The 26,681-nt window shown below is 47.3% G+C and overlaps 1 protein-coding gene and 1 long non-coding RNA gene across 3 annotated transcripts; both read right to left on the reverse strand.

Moving 5' to 3' along the window:
• Positions 1–210: 210 nt before the first annotated feature.
• On the reverse strand, positions 211–2,712 carry LOC124678956 (60S ribosomal protein L7a-2). Its single transcript, XM_047214802.1, has 7 exons — positions 2,609–2,712; positions 2,413–2,460; positions 2,119–2,320; positions 1,010–1,179; positions 770–898; positions 596–688; positions 211–511 (listed from the first exon to the last, which is right to left on the reverse strand). The coding sequence occupies exons 1-7, from the start codon at positions 2,609–2,611 to the stop codon at positions 380–382; spliced, it is 777 nt and encodes a 258-aa protein (XP_047070758.1). The 5' UTR covers positions 2,612–2,712; the 3' UTR covers positions 211–379.
• Positions 2,713–5,014: 2,302 nt separating this feature from the next.
• Positions 5,015–8,904, reverse strand: LOC124705994. 2 transcript variants are annotated; one of them, XR_007004257.1, is made up of 3 exons: positions 8,604–8,904; positions 6,735–7,870; positions 5,015–6,494 (listed from the first exon to the last, which is right to left on the reverse strand). It is a non-coding gene; the product is annotated as an uncharacterized LOC124705994 (long non-coding RNA). The 2 variants fall into 2 exon arrangements; XR_007004232.1 differs by having other exon boundaries at positions 6,735–8,904.
• Between the last annotated feature and the right edge of the window lie 17,777 nt (positions 8,905–26,681).

A 26,681-nucleotide genomic window follows, 5' to 3' on the forward strand; every position in this document is an offset into this window, starting at 1 on the left:
TAGATTTAGAAACATCTTTGTCCGGTTTTACAAGGGGTTCAACGTCCTGAAAGTCGGCAATGACAGGGGTGCTTCATGGTGCAGATGTGCATTTGTTTTGCGAGAGAAATGTTAACCATAAACATAGTTCTAACTTCTAAGGCAACTTCTGGCCGAGCCAGAGATTGGCTAGCAACTGGAAGATGATAAAAATCACATAAAAGGGATATCTTGATCATGGTTACTAACTGGCATTAAACAAAAATACTTCATTCTTACACTGTTCTTTCCAAGATGTCTCTGACAAACAAAAATGACTTTCAAAACCAGATCCAAACAGCCACAGTATGCTTGCACACTACCTCAAGGATGAGCGATAGATATGGTTCAAAGCCTAAACTTAGGTCAACCGCTGTGCAGCCTCCTTTGCGATCAGCCTTTCCCTGGCCTTGGTTTTCGCCTGCGACTTGGAGCCCATGACACCACCGCCCCACTTCTTCCTCACCTCGTCGAATTTGTCGTTGAAGTTTGCCTGGAGATTGTTCAATAACAGTTAGTTCAGGAATAAGCAGAAAAGATGGAAACGAGAAACAATAGAAATGATAGCAACACAAACCTTGATGGCCTCAAGGACCTTGCTGAACTCAAGTTTATCCTCGTTCTTCACTGTGGTCAGGCACAGAACAGAGGCAGTCTTCTTGTGAACAATCTGCATATGGAGTGATCATTAGAAATTTGGCGCTGGCCAAACAAACTTTATAGCACATGTAGCAGCAACAGAAACTATTACCGATCCAAGGCGAGATTTCCCCTTAACAATGCAGTAAGGAACCTCCATTTTCCTGCAAAGGGCTGGGAGCCACACAACCAGCTCAATGGGGTCAACATCATGAGCAATGACAACCAGCTGGGCCTTGCTCTGCAAGAAGGCATACAAACTTCAATTATCAACCAAGTTCAGCCTGATGCCTGGAGAAGAGTATCTCCGTTGCCTGCCAATGTAAATGGCACAGGAAAGGAGGGCTCATACCTGCTCAATTAGGTAGGTAACATGGTTGAGGCCATACTTCACGACTATTGGCTTCTTGGCCTCGACAGTTTTCCCTTCAGCTTCAGCCTGTGCCCTCTTTAGAAGCCTCTCCTTCTTGGCAGCTTTGTCTTCAGGGCGGTACTTAAGTAGCATCTTGAACAAGTTTGTTGCTGAAACATAAGTTTGACAGAAGACAGGTTAACAGAAGCAGTAGGATTAAGGACTAAAAGGAAGCACCTCACATAACATCTTCGCAGAACAAACAAACTATTCCACTCATTTTTTAGGACTAAAAACAATGCCACAATATCATCTACATAAGTTCTCGGCACAAACAACATGTAATCAAAATGTGTCAGGGCGACCTCACATTTACAGGCCCATAGAGAGTACACAAACTCAAGGTACTTCAAATCCAAAATATGTGGTAGAATAGCCGTTTGGGAGTCAAACAATGAGACAAGGAAATATTATACCTTCATAACGCAGTTCAGTGTACTTCCAAAGAATTAAGATGAAGTTTAAACGATTTGACTACAAGAGATAATAATGACAAAAAATCTAGACACTTTACTAGAGTGCAATGATAAACATAATGCATATCACCCTAGTAGGGATCAATAAAACATATAAGCATTGTTTGTAAGTCCTATCCTAATCCAGATGAACAGGTATTAAGCCTATATATCATTCTTCCATTTACCTAAACTCAATCTGATTAATGCTTCTGCACCACTACTTGCCCTACATACAGCCTACAACATTCATCCCAGCACCTGCCCTCCAGACAACAAAGAATAAAATCCTAACAAGACAAGGAATGTCACTTCACGCTTAATGATGCTACAAAGGCCTACACCGATGACATATCTTAGTGACTACATAGGCTCGAGTACTTCAGTAGGTTCTCATGAGCACAACTTACTTATAGGAGACCCGATAACATTAAGGTGAATGAGAGATAACTCTAATACAGTATCAAAATTTTACGCGAATGCATTGTGTCTATTGGCTATCCTATCCTAGTCCTACTGCACCAGTAAGGGATTAGCATGGACCGAACAGCAAAACGTATCATAATCAGCGGCATGGTCGAGAAGTATGCATACCGAGGTTCTTGTCGAGGGTGCGGGTGAACTGGTGTAGCGCCGGGGGAACCTTGAGGCGCTGCTTGAGGATGCGGCGCTGGCGCTGGATGCGCACAACCTTGGGCCACTTGACGAAGCGGTGGAGGTCCTTCTTGGGCGGGAGCGCGCCGCCGATGCCGAACTGCTTCGGCCTCTTCTCGAACAGAGGGTTCGTCACCTGAGCCTGTACCACGGAAGAACATATCAACGAACTGCACCAAGAACAGAACGAATCGAGCGGAAGGGACTAGTAGGTGTCAAGGAGCGGAGCCGCACCGTCTTCTTCTTCGCCGGGACAGGCGCCTTGCCACCACGTTTCGGGGCCTGCAAGATTCGAGATCAGCACACGATTATTGGTGGCGGCATCTAGCACCAAGGAATCCAAGTGAAGTAGCTCTAGAACGCCCAAAAGAGCATCACGAGATGACTCCTAACGCATGCAATCGACGGGTGATGAGGAAGAGGCGCGTACCATTTCGCCGGCGGCTAGTTGAGGTCCACGGGGCGACGGCGATGGGGCAGACGGAGGCGGGGGAGAAGCTGTTCCGAAGGCAGGCGGCGCCTTTATAAGGGTGAGTTCGATGAGACGCGAAACTTATGGAGCGTTGGATGCGAGGCGCGGTATGCGAGGCCGTCCGCTTGCGAGGATTAGGGTTTTGCAGGTCGAAACTGGGCCAAACGGGCCTAGTGGGGGGAAGAGAGATTCTTTGGAGCTGCGTGGCCTGGGCTGTGCTGTGATAGCTACCCCGCAACATTCTCGATTGTGGGGCTTTTGCTCTACTAGTACAAATGCCCGTGCGTTGCCACGGGTCCTTAAATTTATTTTTAATGCACATGTATAATTTACAACTTACTATGAAAATTCAAAATAAATCAGTGATATCATAATATACTACATCATAATAGTACTGAGCGCAATAACAAGACAGAATTTGTGTGCATCTGTGTGATTCCAAGTTAAAGGTCTTCTAGTTACTCTTTTGTGGTAAGCACCTATGTTCTAGACCATCATAATTATCAACTCAACAAACTCTACTTTTGATTGTATTACTGTCTCGTAAAATATGGGTGATGCAAACAAAGGTATAACTGAAGGAATACTTGTTTTCTTATTAATTCAAACAACACTTTAATATTCATAAATATTCAGAGACAATCCTGAATCGTAGCCTTATGTGTCAAACATACAAAAGGGGCTACGGACCGGTATGTGGGGCTCTCAAGCGCATTTGTTTCTTCCTCGCCTCCTGCCAGCGCCGCCGTTGATCTGGCCCACCTTTGTGGCCTTCGGGCCATGGGGATGCGGTGGATCGTTGCCCTCGTCGGCGGGAGGGCTCCACCCCCTGTTTTGTGGGTTCCGTTCTTCGTTTTTAGGGCTAAAGTTTGTAGGATGGCGCTCATGCCACCTCGTGCAATAAGGTCTCTCCAGCTTCAACCCCATCTCGACGGCAACGTCGAGAGTCTTGTGGGAGTGGTGTCGTCTTCGAGGTTTTTGTCTGGTTCTTAGGATCGTCAAGGAGCTTCAGCGGCGGTTCATCCTTTTTCTTCGTCTTCAGAACGGATGTGATCTTCTTGACTCGTTCGGCGACTTCCCGTCCGCAATCAACAACGTCAAGCCGACTCGGGGAGGAGCGGCAGCAGTGGCGCGCGGTCAACACGGTCTGGAGGTTGAAGATGAAGGGCTTCTCAAGGATCTCGTTGTAATTTTCATTTTTCTTGGGGTGCTTTGTATTGTTCGCTGTTTCTTTTAATGCCAGTGTCCTGTTCGCAAAAAAACATACAAAAGGGGCTTCGTAAATCTTCAATAATGGCTAGGGTAGAAAAACTCCATCAACAAGCCACTGGTGCAATGCACGTAATAAAATTGACTAATCAAGACTCATAGCAATTAAACGTGAGACACTCATGTTGTCATGTTGCATGTATTCAGTCAGTGAAGATGAAATCCTACAATGGCCTTGATATGGTTATTGTCTGATATTCACTTGTAATATCAAGGAATTTTGTTTTGCACTCGCAAACATAAAAATGATGGAAGTGTATCTTTTTACCACATTCTCATTCGAACACACTTACATGTACAAATATAAAGAAATGAGGACTAATCTTGTACGTGCAAATGCATGTGTTGATTAATCCAAAATAATAATTGTACTTGTTAAACAAAAAATATTCAATTTTCAAGCTTATAATATTGTGTACAAATAATTTTTCAAGTTCACCAAATCGTAGTGTTTTCAAGCTTTCAACTTCCATTCTGCGCTGCAAGAGTGGTCTTGTTCAACCAAATACACATATAGACAACTGCCCTCAAGCAAGAATAGATATGTAGTAGTAGAAAAATTGGTTAAAAGAACATATATAGTGAAAAACATGATTGGATTCTTTAAAGTGATATGCATCGTCCCTCTTTCTGCTCATTCCTGGGGATGCAAAACTGAAACGAAACAAAGTAGCTTATTCTAGCGTGGACTTGTTATTATGTTTGGACTAAAACAATTTAAAACTGATGAAAAGAAGAATGACGTCTCAGTGTTTTATTCCAAATTACAGCAGGAAGTCTGTGCCTCCCTAATAAAAATAAGACCATGTAATTTTCTCTTTCACCCAAGATATAATTTCAAAGATATGATACAAGAATTAAAATGTACGTACACTTTATATCACATCAGAGCTACTTTGCACTTTTGGTAGCCACATAAATTTCAAGCAAGCCAAGAATATCTGTAAAACTCTAGCGATCTTTCTTCGCCAACTGGAAACTTTTCTTGGTTCCTTTGGACTACTAATTCCAATAGTTGTATCAAAATTCAGAGTTACACTATTGTGCCTCATGAGAGAAATATCATGTTTACAGTTAACAACGAAACACTAAATCTTTTGGAAAATAGCATATTTATTTTAGCATATTTCTACATGAGATAATAGTTGATTTTTCATTTTTATACGGCTGATACATATCTTTTGAGAAAATGTTACGACATTCCCTTTCTCATGAACCTCTCCATTGCCATTACTTGAAGGAACTGCTCTACTTTGTATCAACTTCCACCTGAAGTACCGCCCAAACCAGATCCTACCCAAGCAACAACCTATTGGTCAGTAATCATTTAACATGGTGTATACCTTCGCTGCAACCCTGTCATTCAAGGGACGTCGGTCGCCCCGCTATCAATATCCCCTGCTATTGACAACCAAATCAAAATAACAAACAATATTATCTTGATTTCATCAAAATAACATTCAAGACACAGCTGCTACAGATAACTAAATAACTTTAGTGGGAAGTGCAGGGAACTAATTAGCAAGATGCTACAGCTGCTACAGATAACTAAACCATGTTGTAAAATCATTGATATCAGGAAATCTTCATCTTACATTAACTAAACCATGTTGTAAAACTTAAGGTCGCGTCAATATTTTTAACTATGAAAATATCAGAAACATGTTGTATTAAGCTATTTTTTCCTACCAGAAAACAAAAACTGGATAGGATAGCCCAAAAAATTGCTGATAACTGCAAAAACTGTCCTGTTTTATGGATTATTAAGATTTTCTTTTCTGTGCCAATAACATCTTCCTCCATATCAACTATTACTTGCTTTAAGACAATAACTTGCCCGCGTTTATGTACCTTATATGGATATACTGTTTAAGAAGAATTCCAATGTAAGAAGTTTGACAGTATGCTCTCACAATCAACATTCTCCTGCATGGATCTGAAGAATCTTCACATGCCCATGTCCGGACAGCATCCTGATGCCTATTAGGGCAGCTTTAGCTTCAGCATCGGAGAGCAAGCTGATCCTCATGATCCCTGACAACGGTACCCACACCACTTGGTATGTTGTTCCCCAAGAACGAGGCATCCGTGTTGGTCTTGAGCAACCTGGTGGCGGTGGCTTCCACGAACTAATCTGAGGAGCCCTGAGGTCGACGGTCTCCTTTGCAGCGTCATCAGAAGTGGCCATTTTCATTTGACATCGTCTTCAGGCATAATCCTGAGCTCTTTCCCATTGACATAGGTCCGTAAGAAAGTTACGGACTTTGCAATTCTCTCCTTACCTGAATTTTGCACGACATCCTTTCTCAGGTGCCATGCGCGCCAAAGGATCAGCAGGAATTTAGCCCTGATGCAGGCATCAGTGCTACTCGGTAACACGAGGAGCCAGTCTAGCCTCTTCAATAAGAATTGGCCAGTGATCACGCATAGCCTGACGCACGCTGGCACCTTTGGTGCAGTTCACCGTGGCATGGCGAGCGTCTTCGACTGCAATCCCACAGAGTTGGCAGGTGCTCAAGAGGTTTAAGGTTTCTTCTAAATGATCTAGCTGCATTTGAGCAGAACCAACTGTGATCTGATTGAAAAATATAATCAGATTAGTATAGGATTGGATGTATGTCAAACCAGCTAGACCAATTCATTCATACATGCTCGGAAGAATTGAGGGTATTTTAAATTTATCGTCCTCTAATCATTTATGTTAGATGCAGAACGTAAACATCTCTACGAGGCTAAATGAACCTTTTCTTTCATGATACTAATTAAATAGGTTGTTAACAACATAGTGCATGAAGTCGCAACCGATATATTTTACCTGACCTGGTCTCTCCCAGACAAGAGGAATAGCCCAAGCACCAAGCCATGCTCATATTAGCGCTCCACCAGAAGGCACAGAGACCATGTATTCGAGAACATTGGATGATGTACAGTAGTTGAGACGCAAAAACACAAATCAACTGCGGTTCAATCCTTGTTCGGTGTAAAGGAGATAGATCAAAGATACTAATAGTTGACTGATGCAAATTATTGTGTATCACAAGATCAAGAATAAATTAATGCATGTTGTACATGAACCATCACCTTCAATAAAATGCCATCATAATAAGAAAACAGGAGAGTAAGGTTCAAAAGAAGATTCAATCTCTCTTGTTCATACTCTAAAGAGGAAAAAGACATCGGCTGCTATTATTCCTCTCTTTTTGTTCATACTCCAAAGAGGAGAAAACATATCCTAAGCTTAAAGAATACATCATTTATCACACCATCGAATCTATTTGAGTCTAACATTTTCAATAGTCCATTCTCCAGTGTTGTTGGGAACTGCATTAATCTTAAAGTACACCCTGTAGAAGCAGTATAAAAGTACAACATAGTAACCCATGATTTGAACTAACCTGCAGTAAGAGAAAAACATTACTCCAATAGTTATTGGAAATTGAGAAATGGGCTAAATAAGGAACTTCTTTTGCGGAGGGAAGAAAATGAACAATAAAGTGGAGGTTATAGCTTCAGCATTTCATCAAATATCCAAAATCGTCATTTTCTCCATTGGGATCAATTTCCTGAAAAGTAAGCTCAAAAGTGAAAAGGATTAGCCAGAAGACCTTTTCCCGTAAAAAGACCGAAGCTTTTAATCTGCAGAGTCAGACTAATGGAAGTGGAAATACAAATGATAAAACAACAGGTGCAACTAAGGCGTGACATGTAACTCACTCTAATCCTCGACAATCAGCTCGCTCTTAAACAGACTTGTATTAAGCTATATTCAGTAAAACAAATCAATATTTATCCAGCATCTGAAAACACAGTGTGCTACAATAGTCAGCAAGTAAATAACAAAAAGAATTAGCAAATGCTCTTACGTGAGCGCATCCTCCTGATTGCCCGACTATAAGTAGTATCTCCTCACAAGCGATTGGAGGAAGAATTGGAATTACTATTAGCTGCAACCTGCAAAAAAGGCTTCATAAGTCAAATAAATGTAGACTGTTGTGTATACAAGTATGAAAAATTACTTTCGCAAAATTACATGGCTAAAATTCAATGTAACAGTCATGCATCCATAAATCTGTAATGCAGTTACCATGGTATGGTATCTGTGAGAGAATTCCCACAGCAATGGATATCAGCATACATTAGCAAACTTGTCCTTTGTTGTAACTAAATTGTTATTTCGGACAGCACAAATAAGTCAAAAATATGTTAATTTTCGCAAATAAGGGTAGAACACAGATACTTCTGCTGCAATGGTTGGAAGGAGTAAATAGTTACAACAGGGTAATATTCAGACATGAAACAAATTACTCTATGTTTAGTAAAACCTCAGGCAGAAATATTTTAGTGAAGATTAGCGAACTGAATTGACACAATACAATGTACAATAGGCCAAAAAGCAGGTACCCTAGCATTATTCGTATTCTTGTATGCAATTGATCTCGAAGGAACACATCAGTGCATCAGATTTTTGGACAAATATAATTCACAAGAACGCGGATCTGAGGATCTCTCTCTGATCTAAATGTTCCCAATCACAAGAACGAAAATAGAGTCACAATCAAAAGCCTAGAAAAGGGAATGCAAAAGAGAATTGGAGGACAGAATTTTGAGATCCATGGAAAGGACAAGATGCGTTCGCAATGAAAAGCCTAAATAAAAATTAATCCAAGGTGGGAAGGGTTCCCACCGAAAAACCAAATCAACCCAGGTCCAGATTTGGAGGATCTCCAGTCCGATCAACGCCAATATGCCCGGAATTGGGCTGGCCCTCCTCCCTCTCGTCTCCTAGGATGAAACCACACCGCGAGATCCGATCTGCAAAGGCATGGCGGCGGCGCGAATCGAGGTGGTGCGCGGCAGGATCAGGCGCGGAAGCGGTGGGAAACCGTAGGAGGAGCAGGATCAGGACCTGATACCGTCGGGAGAGGAACGTTTGGGTGGGAGGAGAGGACGGGAAAGTACAGAAAGGAGACGGGTTGGTGGCGGATCTTCGCGCTTAGGAGGGGGGGCATGGAAGGAGCAGCGAACAAGCACGAGTTTGGGTTGGCCCATGGCCCATTTGAAGGCGTGAAGAGGCGACGCGGCCCAGGCGGGCCCGTGCGGGACGACGACGACGAAAGGGTTGTAGTGGCAGAAAACGGAACATGTTCCTCCTTTTTAAGTAGTGTAGAAGAACGATTTATGGCGACCGTGGATTCAGACGACTCGAACGGTACTGCCAGCCAGTGAACTACGGGTCGTGTGAATCTCAGTGAATAGCCGTGGAAGTCTGATGCATGTTTGGTGTTGTGAATCTCAGTGTTTTCTTCTGTTGGACAGGGAGGACAGAGATAAACTACATGGTGCGGTGGTACACTTATGTATTACAATTTACAACTATCTTCTTGGGCAGCTCTACCTCCATGTGAACTTTTTTTGAAGAAAGAGGCAAAAGCTTTGCCTTTTATATTGATATAGAAGGAGCAAACATGAGAAGGCCTAGGCCAAAAGGAAAGAAAAAATCACATCACACAAAGGTATGACACAGGAAAAACAGGGCCGCTAGGCGATGATCTCCGCAAGACGCTTAGCGCCGGCCAACACCCAGTTTGCGCTCTCGTCTTTGATCTTCTGAAAGATAGCCGGAGGCGATTGTTCCTTGTTGTTGAAAACCCGCGCGTTTCTCTCCTTCCAGATCTCCCAGGAAATAAGGATGACCGCAGATTGCAGCCCTTGCGGATAGGCGGTGGGAGACTTTGTGGCGGCGTGCCAGTATTGTAGCACAGTCGCCCGGCCAGTCCCAAGGTCTTGGACGAGGGAGGGATAGGAAAGCCAAGTCGCGGCCTGCCGCCAAATTCTGCGGGAGAAACGGCACTCGAAGAGCATGTGCCTGGCAGTCTCAGGAAGGCACCTGCAAAGCTGGCAAACCGGCTGGTGCAGCCAACCCCGAACAGCAAGCCGGTCAGAGGTCCAAAGCCGGTTCTACACAACCAGCCAGGCGAAGAAGCGGCATTTTGGGGGGGCCCAAGTCTTCCAGACGACATGATTGAAGGAGCAAAAGGTGGATCCTAGGAATTGAGCGTTGCAGGCGGAGGCCGCGGAGTAGGTGCCGTTCTCGGTAAGGGTCCAGGAGATCATGCCGTTTACCCCCTGGGTGAGCGAAAGGCCCTGGAGCCTCTCCCAGAGCGAAATAAACTGGTCCATATGATCGACGGTGAAGGCTCCGGTGTCAATGTCCGCAATCCAACGGTCGTTGAGTAGGGCGTCTGCCACCACGCGCTTCTTCCTTTTGGAGACCTCGTAGATTTTAGGGGCGATAATCCTCGAAGAAGAGCCATTAAGCCAGGAGGATGACCAGAACGAAGCTCTACGGCCATCCCTGATGGAGACCTTGGTGGCGGCGTTGAAAAGGTTTCTGTCCAGCTCATCGTTCGGCGTCTCCAGGCCAACCCACTGCCTATCCGGCGAAGTCCATTCCATCCACAACCAACGGAGCCTAAGTGCTCGCGCAAATTTGTCCAGGTCCAAGATGCCCAGCCCGCCACGGGTTTTAGTGCGGCACACTTTTGCCCAAGCCACTTTGCATTTGCCCCCGGTGATCGAGGAGCTGCAAGCCCAGAGCATGCCACGCCGAATCTTGTTGAAGGCGGCGAGGGTGGCCTTGTCCGTCTTGAGCGCAGTGAGCAGGTGGATAGGAATCGCCGTCAAAACCGACTTAACCAGGGAAGCGCAGCCCGCCCGATTCAGAAATTTAGCCTTCCAGGGGTTAAGGCGTGCGACCGCCTTGTCTAGGTAGGGTTGCAGGTCCAGACGTCGCAGGCGACCGAGCGACAGAGGTAGGCTGAGGTACTTGACCGGGAACTGTGCCTGAATGGCCGGGAAGTCAGCAAGGACCGTGGCAATGTCGATCTCAGATCAGCGAATAGGGCGACAGAGCTTTTGGCCACGTTGGTCACGAGGCCCATAGTTTCATCGAAGCTCTGAAGGATATCCCTAAGGTTGGCAACATCGACGGCGTCCGGTTTACGGAAGATCACGACATCGTCAGCGTAGAGGGAGACCCGGGAACTAATGATCCTGCCAGGCAAAGGTTGCAGCAATCCAGACTGGGTGGCGAGCTCGAGGAGGCGCGGGAGAGTGTCCATAGCGATGTCGAAGAGCAAGGGCGAGAGGGGGTTGCCCTGCCGCAGACCCCTCCCATGGACGATCTCGTGGCCGAAGCCATTGAGGAGTATCCTGGAAGCCGACGTGGAGAAGAGGAGCGCGATCCAAGCGCGCCACCGGTTGGGGAAGCCCCTCCGCTGCCTGAGGTCCAGGATGTAGTCCCAGCGCACCGAGTCAAAAGCCTTGGCAATGTCAAGCTTGAAAAGCAGGGCGGGGGAGCGCCGTTGGTGAAGACGTCGAGCCGCGCCACGGACGTACATGAAGTTGTCGTGGATACTCCTGGACTTTATGAAAGCACTCTGGCAGGGGGAAATGATGTCATTCATCTTAGGTTGCAGTCTGAGCGCCATCGCCTTGGCAAGGATTTTGGGAACGATGTGAATGAGGCTAATGGGCCTGAAATCCGTGACCGTATCAGCCCCCTCTTTTTTGGGGAGGAGAACAATATTCGCCGAATTAATGATGCGGAGGTTATCCACCGAGAGCTCGGAGAAGGCGTCCACTACTCTCATGAGATCAAGCTTGAGGATCGGCCAGCAGGCCCGGAAGAACTCGATCAGCAGTGAAACCGTCGGGGCCGGGGGCCTTGTCCGCAGGAAGGGCCTTAATGGTGGCCAGGATCTCCGCCTCAGAGTAAGGGATGCCGAGGTCATCCAGGGCCTCAACAGAGGGCTGGATGGTGGCCCAATTGAAGTCGAGCGAGCGGGGTGGAGGATTCCCGAGGACAGCCGAGAAATGATCGTGGATGAGCTGAGCTTTTTCATCATGCGAGGTTGCCCATCCAGCGTTGCGCTGAAGCCTGTGAATGGTGTTCTTGCAGCGCCGAGAGTTTACCCTAAGGTGGAAAAACTTGGTGTTGGCGTCGCCCTCGCGGAGGTATGATATTCTGGAGGCTTGACGCTTACGGGTGCGCTCGAGGACGGCGAGGCCCATGACCCGACGCTTGAGCGCAGCACGAAGGGCTTTCTCGTCAGGGGTGAGTGTGCGCAATTCCTGCGCCACATCGAGCTGAAGGATGACATCTAAGGCCATGATGAGTTGCTGCTTATGGTTGGAGAAAAGCCCCCTGCTCCATGCACGAAGCTTGCGGGCAGTCAACTGGAGCTTGTGATTCAGGATGTGGACTGGCTGCCTGTGCGAGGTAGGCTCAGCCCAAGCGGAGGTGACCACGTCAAGGAAGCCAGGCATCTTGGTCCAGAAATTTTCGAAGCGGAAGGAAGGCGGACGCCGGGGGCCACTCAAATTCGACAAAAGCAACGGGCAGTGGTCCGAGAGCGAAGAGGAGAGGGCGTTGAGACCATGATGGTCGAAAGCCAAATCCCAGTTGGAGTTACAGAACGCCCTGTCCAACCGGACGAGAGTGGGGTCCTCCCGCTCATTGATCCAGGTGTATTTCCGGTTGTGTAGCTTGATCTCTTTAAGCTCACAGGAGTTAAGGGCGTGACAGAACTTTCCCATAAGGCGGAGGTTTAGGTTGCTGTTGTTTTAGTCACGGGCCTGGTAGATTAAGTTGAAGTCGCCCAGAATGAGCCAATTAGCATCCTGATCAGCAGGCTTCTCGGCGATGGCCTCCTCTAAGAAGGATTCTTTGTCGGCGTCCAAGGAGGGGCCGTAGATGGTGGTGATCCTGAAAGTAGTGCTGCAGGAGTTGATGATGACGTCCGCGGACAGCAAGTGTGTGCCAATGTGAATGTTCGACACGCTGACATGGTCCTCGTCCCAGAGCAGCAGAATTCCCCCTTGTTCCGGTGGCCGGCCTGTGAGCAAAGGAGCGAAGGCGAAAACCACCGATGTAACAGGTAGTTTGGTGGTCAATGAAATCAAGATTTGTTTCCTGGATGCAGGCGATGTGACACGTGGTGCTAGAAAGCGTGGCATGAACCGTGTCTTTGCGGGCCTGGTCATTTAGGCCACGGACGTTCCAGCAGAGGATGTCGAGGATGAGGCCTAACATGGTTCGTTAGCGAGAAGCACAAAGTAGCCGGAGTAGCTGGAGTAGTTCTTGCAGTAGAGCGGGAGCGACAAGTACGTGGGGAGACAGGCCCAGCCCCTGGCACTGATAGCAGCAGACGAAAGCGAAAACGAAAACGAGAGTGACAACATGGAGACTGGAAACAAGGCGATGCGGCGACACAGACAACAAGGGGAGGTCCTAAGCAGACACTTCGTGCGCAACCGATGGGGGCAGGTCGTGCCCGCCCGCGCCAGCCAGGGCGATGAGGGCCTCGTCGGTGGCCACCACTGAAGGGAGGTTGAGCTTGAACAGGTCTGCCATGGCTTGAATGGCGCCGAGCGGCAGGGCGGTGCGGTACTTGTCGACGTACAGGCGGTGAGCCTGCTCCAGGGGCAGCTCCGGGGCGTCGATGCCCAACTTGCCATGCAGGACATGCAGGGCCTTGTCCATGGCCGATCTCAGGGGACGAGCGGCGAGGCGGGCACACCGGCGATCAGACGAAGGTGGTGCCGGCAGGGGAGACAGCCCGGGCTCCGGCTGGAGGACGCAACCCAGTCCCACTGGGAGGGGCAACAGCGGGGCCTGCGGGCGATCGAAAAGGTCGTCGACGCAGCAGGGCCCGAAAGAGGTCGCCGGAGAGGAGAGGGTGCCGGTCGGCCCGACGCTGACAGGGGAGCGCGGAGCGGAGCGGGAGACCAGGCCGGCCACCGGCGTGGAAGCGGCCCTGGGCGGCGTAAGAAGCGGGGCCAGCGCCACCGCGCGAGCGAGCCGCGCGCGTCGCTGGGCGAGCCGGACCAGGCGTCATTCTCCAGGAGTTCCTCCCAGTCGTTTGGGGCGTCCATCTCCAGCTGCAGCAGCGTGGCCGAGGGAGGGGGCAGAACCGCGGCAGGCAGGCAGGGGGCGCATCGTCATCCTCGCAGGCGCTCGGCGTCGCGGGCCAGGAGAAGGAGCATGGCGGCGGAGAGGCGAGGCGCGAGGAGCCCGGCACAAAGGCCTCCAGCGTGGACCTGATGGCGTCCGTCCAATTCTTGCACGTAGCCTGGAAGGACGAGGGCGGCGGCGGCGTAGGGTCCGCGGCCCCCAGGATGGCGGGGAGCGCGGCGCGCAGGTTGGCGACTCTGTCGCACATCAGCCTCGACAGCTGCCGATCGACCTCCGCGTCGGAGAGGGGAGCAGCAACGAGCAGGCTCGGCGGCGAGAGGGGAGGCGTCGGCGCGACGCGCAGGACCAAGGACGCGATGTCTGGCAGCGGCGCCGCGTGGCGGCGGCCAGCGTCGGAGCGAGAGCCGCGAGGAGAGCGACGGCGCCTGGCGTGGCTGGACTCGGGCGCGCGCGCCCCGGCATGCTTGGAAGCGCCCTTGTAGCCGTCGTAGCGGCCTTGCCGATCGTCTTCGTCATCGTCACGACGGTGCCGGCGAGGGGCCTGGTCACTGCAGCGCTGCCCAGCGTGGTGCGAGCGGCTGCGGTGGCGAGCAGCGGGGCTGGGCGAGCGAGAGTGACGATCGCCACCGGAGCGTCCAGCGCGAGAGCGGGAGCGAGTAGGCCCACCCGCGCCCTTGTCTTTGTGCCGCGTGGTCACCGTGGCGTCCGCAGCCGAAGGACGGCCACCCGTGGCCACCCGCGCCCTTGTCTTTGTGAACTTGGATGTGCAATCTTCCCTTGCTCCATTTGAGGTGAGAATGCTTCCATATAAGATACAACTACACGCTACATTTCAAAAACGAGAAAGTAATAATTAGACCACAGTTATACTCCAATCATTTTGTTAGGAAACGTGATCGTATGTGACACGTTCTAGGCTAAACATAGAAGTCCCAGTCCAATACTCTAGGCTAGCACCGACATTGTATCTTCTATATAAACCTATGATTGAGGGACTCGTGTGTATCCGAGTAGCCCAAGTCTACCTAATCGATTTTAAATTTTACATGGTATCAGAGCCGGCTCTTCCGTCGATAACCTAGTTAACACAACTTCGTTCGCCGCCGCCGCCGTCGTCCCCACTAGTGGAAAAGAGGCCTTTCGTCCCAAGCAAATGTCCCCGTTTTGAACCAAACCGGGACCAATGGGGAGCATTGGTCCCGGTTCATCATGAAAGCCCTTTAGTCCCGGTTCGTTTGGACCCTTTAGTCCCCCTTCGTATTACGAACCGGGACTAAAGGGTGGTCTATCCCGGTTCGTAATACGAAGGGGGACTAGCCTCCCCATGCACCTCCACACACACCCCCCCGGATCGCCTTTTTAAACACTGTAAAATATAAAAGAAAATGACAGAAAATTTAAAAAATAAAATCTTTTCAGATTCTTGTATGTTATGCAACCTACTATTACGGAAAATTAACAAAAAAGAGTTTTCATTTTTTTTGCAAAAAAGGTTTGAAAAAAGGTAAAACCGCATTAACTTTTGCATACGACGTTGAAAAAAAACGTGTAATATATCAAAATCATCGTGGGAAAAAGTTACATCCGAATTCACCTGGGTTTACCCGTTTAGCCAATTTTTAGATTCTCAAAATTCCAAATGAAAATATGAAAGCAGGAAGATTTTAGTTTTTGCAGAAATTTAGAATTTTATATTTTTAAATTTTTGAAAATAATAATTACATCATGCATAAAGATTACTATTACTTAACCATAAAGTTAGCCAATTTTTAGATTTTCAAATTTTCAAGTTTGGCAAAAAACATTAAAAAATAATAAATTAAAAAACTATTATAATACAAATTTAAAAAATTAAAATTATAATACCATTACGACAACATGTTATTACGTCATTAGTTTTGTTTATTAAAATAATTATTTGTAATTCGAATAATAAATAAGTGTGACATCGACCTACATGTTAATAGGATTGATATGATAATAATATCACAACATGCGCGCGAAGCACTTGGAAGCGGGATGGGAAAGGAACTTGGAAGTTAAGCGTGCTAGTGCTGGAGTAGTGGGAGGATGGGTGACAGAGCGGGAAGTTGGACCACAGGTAAGTAATTTGACTATTGATTAAGCGTAGTTAGAGATTAAGTGTAGTTAGAAACTAAACTAGTTAAATAACCGAAATACTAGAAATTCTGAAAAAATAGAAAAAAAAGGAGCGAAAAATAATTGGACATAACCAAATGGATTAAAAAAATAACGAAATAACCTTTAGTCCCGGGTCGTGTTACAAACCGGGACTAAAGGTTATTTTCCTCGACGCGCGCCAGCAGCCCACGTGGCGGGACCATTAGTCTGTTATCACCAGATTTTGGCCAAATCAGGAGATGGGCCGTAAGTGAGATGAGCTTGAAGGATGTACGCGTGGAGGATCTCTGAAGCGGCCTGACACGAAGAAGTTGGGCTAAATTGCCCGTGTATCTGTATTATAGTAGATCGCATTTTAATTTAGAAGTTAGAGTTTAACCCGTGCACGGTTAGGTGTACGCCTGGATTAGAAAGTCCCCCGGACTATAAATATGTATCTAGGGTTTATGAAATAAACAACAATCAACGTTCACCACAAACCAATCTCGGCGCATCGCCAACTCCCCCGTCTCGAGGGTTTCTTCCGGGTAAGCACCATGTCGCCTAGATCGCATCTTGCGATCTAGGCAGCACACGTTTATTCGTCGTTCATGCGTTGCTCGTGCCGAAGCCTTTTTGATGGCGAGCAACGTAGTTATCATAGATGTTTTAGGGTTAGCATTGTTCTTCGTATCATATGCTATCGTCGTGCAACCCTTAGGCATCTAGCCGCCCTTACGCCTATCTTGGGTGTAAGGGCGGCACCCCGCTTGATCATTGTTTAGTAGATCCGATCCGTTATGATGGCTCCTTGTTCTTCAAGGATCAGTTTAATATCTGCATTGTTAGGCCTTACAAACGGGTCGAAGGATCCAGTGGCGCGTAGGGTGTAGTTTGCTAGCCCTAGACAGGATGTTCCGAGGATCAACTTCGTGTTGGTTTTTAGGCCTTGTCTAGGGTCGGTTTACGATCACCGTGCGTGGCCGCCAGGCTCGATCACGAGTAGGATGTTCCGATTATGCGGTGAAAACCCCAAATCGTAGTAGGTCGCTTTAGCTTTATCTTGATCAAGCAGGACCACCATCTGATCGTACACCTTGTACGCATCATGGGTGGATCGGCTCTTTGAGCCGATTCACAGGACAACCTGAGAGCCGATCGAGGCTCGTATTTAACGTTTACGTGTATGCCATGCAGGAAACTAAGCGAGGCATCATCCAACACCTTCCTGACCGGTATAGGTCGGGTGTCACGCCCTTGCATCAGCATCGGACGTGCGTGCCGAAGGCTTTGCGGGCCGTCGCTCGGAGGGACCGAGGCCAGCCGCAGTCCCGGGAGATTCCCGCTCTACGGTGTTGCCCGCCGCTGCCCGCCGGTGGGTTTCCGACCGCAACACATTTCGGCACGCCCGGTGGGACAATCTTCGACATCAACCGCGTCGCCATCTACATCCGAGATGGCGGAAGGCACTCCGGCCAAGTACGAGGATCCGACCGAGGAGCTCAAGAAGAAGCATGACGAGATCAAAGCAGTCCTCAAAGCCGACCTCATCGGCTCTTTTCACGAACCCGCTCACATGGCATCGGTGGAAGGGGTTCTCACCTGAAGGCGCGCTCGATGGAGTGGACCTGTCCTCCCCGTCATAAGAACGCACCAGGTCGCTGCGTCAGGAGATCAACTTCATGGTGGCTCATTCGCTGCACCGCCATTCTGAGAGCCTGGTGAACGCTTTGGAGCGTGTCGCTTTGCGTGTGATCCAGGAAATCATGAGCCATCAGTATTCTCCGTCAGGACCAGCTCTGGGGACTTGCCAAGGAGAGATGCCACTCCAGTCCCATCCACCACTGTCGTTCGCGTTGGCAGCACCAGAAGTGCCGAGTTCATCGGCATACGTCGTCTACAAGATTGGTGGTGACCCTAGTGACTACCAATTCTTACATGAGGCGCCCAAGGAGATCCCCCACGGATACACGTGCGCATACGTGCCGACCGCAAGAATCGGGCACTCTCGAACCAGGCCGCAACAAACAGGGACTTCGGGACAGCAGAGGGACGTCGGGAACATATCTTGAGAAGCGTACGTGGCTAGCTAAGTATGCCACTCCGACAAACCTCCGCAGCTCAGCTCCTACGCTTGGCTCGCAGCTGGAAAAGCAAGCATGGCTGGCTAAGTATGCCACCCCGGTGAACCTTCGTAGTTCGACGCCCGCGGCCATCACCGCGGATCAGATTTGTACAATCTCGAAAGACCAGTTCGGCATGATGCCGAAAAGGAGGACAATCGGCTATTCCAAGCCGTACCCCAACGAGTACGAATTGATCCCGCTACCACCCAAATATCGGCTCCCCGATTTCACAAAGTTTAATGGATCAGATGGTTCCAGCTCCATCGAGCATGTGAGCCGATATTTGGCACAGCTGGGCACGATCTCAGCATCAGACGAGCTGCGTGTGAGGTTCTTCGCACAGTCCTGATGACCCACAAGTATAGGGGGTGTATCGTAGTATCTTCGATAAGTAAGAATGTCGATCCCAACAAGGAGCAGAAGGTGTTGACAGGCAGTTTTGATGAAGGATTCACTGTAAATGCTCACAAACAAGTATTCGTGGGGTTTTGATGTAACAGTATGAGTAAAGTACGAGTAAGTAAAATGCGAGAGAAATAATTGCAGCGAGTGGCCCAATCCTTTTTAGCACAAAGGACAAGCCGGTTTGTTTACTTATAATGACCAAACGTTCTCGAGGACACACGGGATTTTAGTCTAGTGCTTTCGCTACATACAACTGATTAATCTTCATTGTTTTGATAAGTGTTGTGTGGGTGAACCTATGCTAATGTACCGCCCTTCCTAGGACTAATACATACTTGTGATTATACCCCTTGCAAGCATCCGCAACTACAAGAAAGTAATTAAGATAAATCTAACCACAGCCCTTAAACTCCGAGATCCTCGCGATCCCTCCCCGCATCGATATACCAACGGGGGTTTAGGTTTCGTCACTCCGGCAACCCCGCAATTGGCAAACGAGTACAAGATGCATTCCCCTAGGCCCATAAATGGTGAAGTGTCGTGTAGTCGACGTTCACACGACACCACTAGAAGAATAACACCACAACTTAAATATCATAACATTGAATATTACTCAACCATAGTTCACTACTAACATTTAGACTTCACCCATGTCCTCAAGAACTAAACGAACTACTCACGAGACATCATATGGAACATGATCAGAGGTGATATGATGATGAATAACAATCTGAACATAGACCTTGGTTCAATGGTTTCACTCAATAGCATAAACAACAAGTAGAAATCAGTACCGGGAGAGTTTCCCCTATCAAACAATCAAGATCAAACCCAAATTGCTACAGCGGTGACGAGGTGCTGCGGAGGAGATGGCGGTGATGATGGTGGAGATGATGATGATGGTGATGGAGATGATGTCCAGCTCGATGGCGGTGACGATGGCGTCGATTTCCCCTCCGGGAGGGAATTTCCCCGGCGGATTCCCGCCCGCCGGAGAGCTCTTTTCTCTCCGATGTTCTCCGCCCCGCGAGGCGGCCGTAACCCTTCGTGAGGATTCCTCTCGTGGCTTAGGTCTTCGGGACGAAGGGTTTCGCGAAGAAAAGGAGGCGAAAGAGGCCGAGGGGGCCCCACACCACATGGTGGCGCGGCCAGTGCCATGGGCCGCGCCACCCTATGGTGTGGGCCCACCCCGGGTCCAGCCGGCTCCCCCTTCGGCTTCCTCCGTCATCTGGAAAAATAGGATTTTCTCGTAAAACTTCCTTCCACAGCTTGATCTTCCGAAATATCGCATCCCGACGGTGCTTTTTCCAGCAGTAATCCCGGCTCCGTGCTCAATCTCCAAATAATCATGAAACATGCAAAATAGATGAAATAACATAAGTATTGTGTCCCAATATGAAATATATCAATGAATAACAGACAAATTATGATATAAAATAGTGATGCAAATTGGACGTATCAACTCCCCCAAGCTTAGACTTCGCTTGTCCCCAAGCGAAACTGAACTCTGGAAACAGGTCCACGTGTTTATGGAGTGAAGAGTCGATAAATAAAATACGGACAAGAAGCATCATATTCATTCACACAAGACATTATAGTAAACAACTTCCTCATACAACTCAATCTTGAAACAAGTATAAGGTAGTCACAAATAAAGGTGCATAAGGAATCATAATTGGTGATGGCAAACTTTGTTCTTGGTCAGAGAACATTTAACAAATTATATTCATCTATTGAGCAGCGCTCTCATATTAAAAACTTATGGTAGACTTGCATACTCAATCATATTAATCATTGATGACTTCAAAGCTATATTCATTTGTCAACACCCGGATTTTTAAGTCCGGATGCCTATTATGTCATACATCGCAATCCCAGGAATATTGTTGTTGCGAGGCATAATAGTTAAGTATCACAGTCATCATTCATTACATACCATAAGTCTTACAATCTTGGAATCACATGATCCATATTACACGAATAGTTGATCTAGCGATCAACGAACAAACACAAGTTCATAGTTCAACATAGCGGAAGCGTAAGATACAAGGACTCTCTAGTCCACAGGCCAACGCTTGACGTCGGAAGGCGCTTAGTTGTCGTAGGCGTCCCGCTGGTCATCTCCTTGTTCCTCTTCATACTCGGCCATTTGAATAGCCAGGGACAAAGCCGTGAGTACTTTAAGTACTCGCAAACTAATACTAAAGTAAGTGCTAGACATTCTAGTATGGTTTGCTAAGCTCTAGTTTATTTGCGTAAAGCTAGTTTTAGTTCACAAAGTTTGAGAAAAAGCTTATTCAAGTGCTAACTAACTCAAGTGGGAACATTAGTGTCATTCCCACCATTCATGTGGTGATTTCAATTCAATTCACCACAAGTCATTTCACCATCACCTTTCAACATCATTTTCAAAAATATGACATCGGAAACTGTATGGCCTTTCCAACCGTCCGTAACCGTGGACGCGGCTATTCGAATAGGTTTACACTCTGCAGAGGTTGCACACTTGTGCCACAACATTTGATTTCATCCGTCGGGATTTCCCCGAATCATCGTAACACGATGACGCGGATCATCAACCATAACCTTTCACTTACGAATCCTAGTATGAGCACCTCTCCCCATGAGCTTGGCCTCCCAGTGAAGACAGACGATCAGCTCAGGAACCGCACGAGGCTTGGGCCGGACATTCACCTCATTTCGCATCATCTCATATCATTTCTTTTGTGGTAGAGGCAGCTTTCGGCATAACCCCGATGACGCTTGTTTAGAGGGAACCCATACTAAGACACATAAACTTCCAGTTAAGCCCTACCCATAATCAGGTATTGTGGGGGTACTTGATAATTGGAAAGGTATCGCATTCAAACCAACATCATTGTTTTATCAAAAATCACCATCTTCTCTTGTTCAGATTCACCTTCAAAAATCATTCAATGGAATGCATCATCATTCCAAGGTTTCAAATTCATTTCAAATTCACATTGTTCCCATCTAGAGTAGTCAAGTTTTAATTCATTAGCACTAGCTCTAATCCATGAGGGGTGCTATCTTGCTTTGCTTGATGGAAACTACTTTACTACTCTAGTAACCCACTTGTACTTTGACCAAAGTTAACTATAAAAGTAACTCCTTTAGAAATCAAGTAAAAACTTGTAAAGTAAAAAACTTGGGATGGGTTCATGTAAGAAAAGATAAGAAACATGGTGCCTTGCCCCAAGGGGCTTTGCACTTTGCGAGAATATTAGCTTGCCTTGATAGTTCTCAAACTGTTCCTCCTCCTCCTCTTGGTAGTATCCTTCTTCTTCGGCGTACTCTCCGGTGCTACCGTCTAAATTTGAATACGAGTATAATTACTCACTAATTCAATGGCTATTCCATACATCACATATAATCACACAAACTATTCTATGCACACAAATAAATTAACTAGAGTGCATGGGTTGTGGGGTTAAAAAGGAATTCACTTCTTTGTATTTTATATGTAAATGATAGTTTCCATAGGGTCCTTGAGAAATAAATTCCTCTCATTGAAATCTTCTTAAGATTTAATTTCTCAAACAATCATGTATGAACTCATATTGACCTAAGTCAAATGTTCATCATCATCATTTGTGAAAAATGATTTAAATGAGGTAACTCACCTCATACCATTTTAATAACACTACACATGATTTAAATCTCAAGTAATTCATATAAGAGAGTTTGGACCAGAGGTACCAACATCCCATGAATGCATGTGAGACAAGTTTAAATGAAGTATAAGACTTCACACAATTTACTTTAATAGTTTTGGACAATATCAACTAGTTAAACTAGTCAAATTATCCATTCAATTACTATGGCATGATCATGCAAAGTGACCACACCATTTTATTGCATAAACAATTAGTGTAAGTCAAATGTGAGCTATTAGAGTTGGAATTAACTTAATATCTATTTTGGTTGATTTTTAGGAATTATTTGAATAGGGAAAAGTCCCTGTCTTGTTATTTTTATCATAATTATTCTACAAAGAATCTGACCATGGGGCCAGTGGCATGTTGTAGAGAATTTCAGTGGCTTTCTAACAACATAAAATTTACTAAATTTGGTTTAGCCAAATTGAAATTATTGAATTTCAAAGTTTGTGCTGTGAGGAAATTGTTTGGGAATTATTTGAATCGAATTTGAATTAAAAGGCCGGCGGGAAAGCTAGGTGGGCTCAAAGATTTGAAAACGGCCCGAGCCAGCCCAGCCACGGTCCAGTACCGCGCGGGCTGCCTGACAGGGTAGGGTCCGCCTGTCAGCCTCCTTTAAAACCCGAAACGGTATGGGGCGACGTGGAGCGTAGGATTAGAAATAGATCGGACGGCACAGGGCCGTCGTCATCTCCGGCGAGAGAGGGTTACGGGCACGGCGGCGCTAGGGGGTCAGCGGGCTAACCGGTGGTCCAGCGAGGGATGTCAGTGTGCTCGGGGTAGATGTGGACGACGGCGAAGCTCCAGGTACCGGCGGCTCGTCCTGGGGCGGCTCCAATCGACGGCGGCGTCCACCAGGTGCGCGGCTCCGATCTCCAAATTGGGGCGGCTCCGGCGATGATCGAACGAATGGTGGGGTGGAGGAGAGGCAGTGAGAGGTGGGGAGTCTGGTGGTGTGCTCAGCTTCGTCCAGGGAGGTCTCCTTTTATAGGCGAGGGAGGGTGCTGCGGGGCAGAGACGAAGTCGACATGCGCGCGGCGTCTCCGGCGGCTGGTCGAGCTAGGCGAGGGCGTGGTGGTGTTCCTGGCGTCACGGTGGTCCTCTGGATGGCGACAGGTAGGGTAGGGGGTGGCTGGTTTGGTCGCCTCGCTTCCACGTCTGTCGCGCCCGCGGCGGGGTTTCCTTCTCGTCTCCGGCGGCGGCGGGCACGGGTCGTGGTCGAGGTCATGTCCAACGGCGTCGCGGTGTCGCGGTGAGGCTCAAGGTGTTCGCAGGGGGTCCAGGGGCTGCGTGTACTGGCGGGGTGGCGCGTGGCCAGTGCGCGTCCATGGCGCGCATGGTCGCGACGCGAGCGGCATGCCGGCGGTTTTGGGCGCGCGTCCTCCGGTGAGCTACGGCGTCTACCTCGACAATGGCCGGTGCTAGGTGGTGTAGGGGATGCGGTGGCACACGGTGGCGAGGGGTCGGGCGAGGGGTGCAAGGATGAGAGGGGAGAAGAACATGGCCGGCATGGGCCGGCATGGCCATGTCTTGCTTGTTCTCTCTCTCTCCCTAGGGTTTCTATGCTGGTGTTAGTGAGAGAGGGAACCGGGGGACCAATTGGTGTAGGTTGGGGTAGGTTAGTTAGAGTAGAATCACTATTTGCAATAGTTGCAAATAGTGCCCAATTTTGGAATTCACAAAATTGTCCAAATTTGAAATAATTCAAATGGTGAATGTTTTTGAAATGTGAGGGTTTAGATAAGTTGTAATTGACCAGAGATGATTTGAGGTGGTGGTGGAAAAGTTTGAATTCAAGAATTGCAAAAATTGACAAGTGTGAGATTGTTCCACTTGTTAAAATGTTGCAACTTTGGATGAGCATAGCTATTGATCAAGGATGAATTTGGCAGGGTGATCTTCACCAAAGTTGTTCACCTTGATATTGACTTTTAAATGGTGCAAGGAGTTAGCAGGAATTGGTTTGGGAAAATTGAATTGCAGGGGCTCAAAGTAGTGATCAAGCTATAAATTTCAGTTTTTACCAATATCATATGTGAGTGGGAATTGTCTTTGAATTTCATTTAAATTGTGAAACCTTGATTCCAAAAGTTGTGATAAGTGTTTAAGAACATTCTCCAACTAATGGTGAAGACCAAATAGGTCTAGGGTCAAGATTTATAAAAATGCCATAGGGCATATGTGAGGGTTTTGTGACTTTCTAATTTTTATTTATTTTATTTTTCTTTGCTTCACTTTGACAAGGGTGAGGTTTATTTGGTGCTAGATTGAGTTGGATGAAAGGTTCAAACCATTTTGAGGCAATAGAAGTGGCTAGGTCAAGATTGGATAATTTGGCTAAGTGCCACATATGCCTCTATGCATATGTTGGATTTTCTTTTGTTTCTTACTTGAAAAGGGTTGGTAAGTGCTTTGTTAAGTGTGTGGAGGTATTTTAATTCATCTATTCAAAGTAGACAAATCAAAGCTCATCATTTCTAAAAAGTAGCCATAGGCTTGCATATGCCTTTTTCTTAAATAAGATCTTTTCTTTTTATTTTATTTTTCAAAGATTGATGACAAGAGGGATGAGGTTTAGGGTTTAGTAAGTTTTGCAATGGTTCACCACCATTTATCAAAGTAAGAAAGGTAGAGTTTAAAATTTTACTCATTAGGGCCACATGCCCACATATGTCTTTTTCTTCTATTTTGGGTTTCTCAAAATAGATCCAAAAGATTTTGAGAAGGTTAGGGTTTAGGGTTTTTCTTATTTGATTTCTTTCTCCTCTATTTTATGTGATCTTCACTTGATCACTTTAAAGTTTTTAGGGTTTATCACATAAGCATAACTACACTCATCATGGCAAAAACACAAGTAAAAGGTATGAGCACTAAACATAGCACTCTATGTAAGAAAAGTTTTTGTTGGTTCACATTTTTGGAAAAAGGAAATTCATTTTCTCTTTGTTTTGAAATTTGGGGTGTTACAAACCCTTCCCCCTTAAACAAATCTCGTCCCGAGATTTTAAGAAAAGTTAGGTTCCTAAGAGAGATTGGGTGATATGATTTAACGGGAAGACATACTTGGCATAGCCTCGAGGTGCTTCTTGGGCTTCGGTGGCGATCATGTGGTAGTAGCGGCCGTTGTTGTTCCGGTTCTTTCTTGCGGCAAAGCGGCGTTGGTTCCGAGCAGGTGCGGCGGTGTTGCCGGCAATCTTGGCGAGTCTCTTGGGGCACTCATTGGAGTAATGCCCAACCACTCCACACTCATAACAAGTGATGGTTGACTTGTCCTTGGGGTTGAGGGGCACGAGTGTTGCTTCCGGTCTTTGGGCCGGTGTTGTTGTTGTTGTTGTTGTTGTTCCCGTTGGTGTGGTTGCTGTTGGGGTTGGTGGTGTTGTTGTGATTGTTGTTGTTGTTGTTTCCGGGCTTCGGGGTCCTCCTTGGTTGTTGGTGTAGTTTGGGCGGTAATTACGGGCGGGGGCTTGTTGTATTTGGGAGTAAATCCTCCGGATGAGTTGTTGCGGTACTTACGGGTATTGCTTGGACCCATGCTGGTTCATCATCCGGCGTTTGCGGTTCTCGTTGGCTTGGTGAAGCTTCCCTTCCATCTGGATGGCGGAGTCCACCGGGGATTCTAAGTCGGCAAAGGGAATGTTGACCGATACGGTCCGCATCTCGTCGTGGAGTCCGTTCGAAATCTTTCCTTCCTCTTCTCATTGGTGTCGGTTTCGTCCGGGCGTACCTTGACAGAGTAAGGAATGCAGTCGCGGTATTCCACCACGGACATTCCGCCTTGCTTGAGTTCGCGGAACTCGTCTCTCATCATCTTGATCAGTCCTTGGGGCACATGATACTTGCTAAACTTCAGCTTGAAGTCTTCCCGAGTCATCATCCGTCCCGGCATTCATTGCGCGGGCGCTGGTCCACCGAGGCTCGTGCGGGTCTCGACGAGATAGTGGGTGGCGAACGGTACTTTCTCTCGTGGCTTCAACTTGCGCAACTTCGAGGTTGTTCTCCATTGTCCGGAGCCGAGTCATCGGCATCGAGGGCTCTTCGGTCTTGCTGAAAATAGGTGGGTTGGTGTTTTGAAAGTTCTTCGAGTTTTGACCCGGGGTGGTCGTGGTTTCCATGGCCATTGTTGTTCCGAGCAATCAGCTGCGGTGCAGCAATGTTGGCTCTGGCGTTCAGCTCTCTCGGCTTCTCGGTCGGCCATCATCATCTCTAGCATACTGCAACATGGCGTCTTGGGTGGCGTTGCGGGTTGGTGGGGCCATCGAGTATCGGAGGTAGATGATAAGGTAAGAGGGAAATTTCTATGGTTTGTTTGAGTTAAAGTTCAAGAAGTTTCAAAAGTTTAAAACTTGAAAATTTGAGTAGTGTTGAAGGGGTAAAACCAACAACACTTTTTCATTCATACCAAACATCACACATTACAAAGCTAACACACCGTTGGTTTTAAGAACCATTCATCG

This window comes from Lolium rigidum, chromosome 1, assembly GCF_022539505.1.
Source record: "Lolium rigidum isolate FL_2022 chromosome 1, APGP_CSIRO_Lrig_0.1, whole genome shotgun sequence".
Classification (NCBI taxonomy): Eukaryota; Viridiplantae; Streptophyta; class Magnoliopsida; order Poales; family Poaceae; genus Lolium; species Lolium rigidum.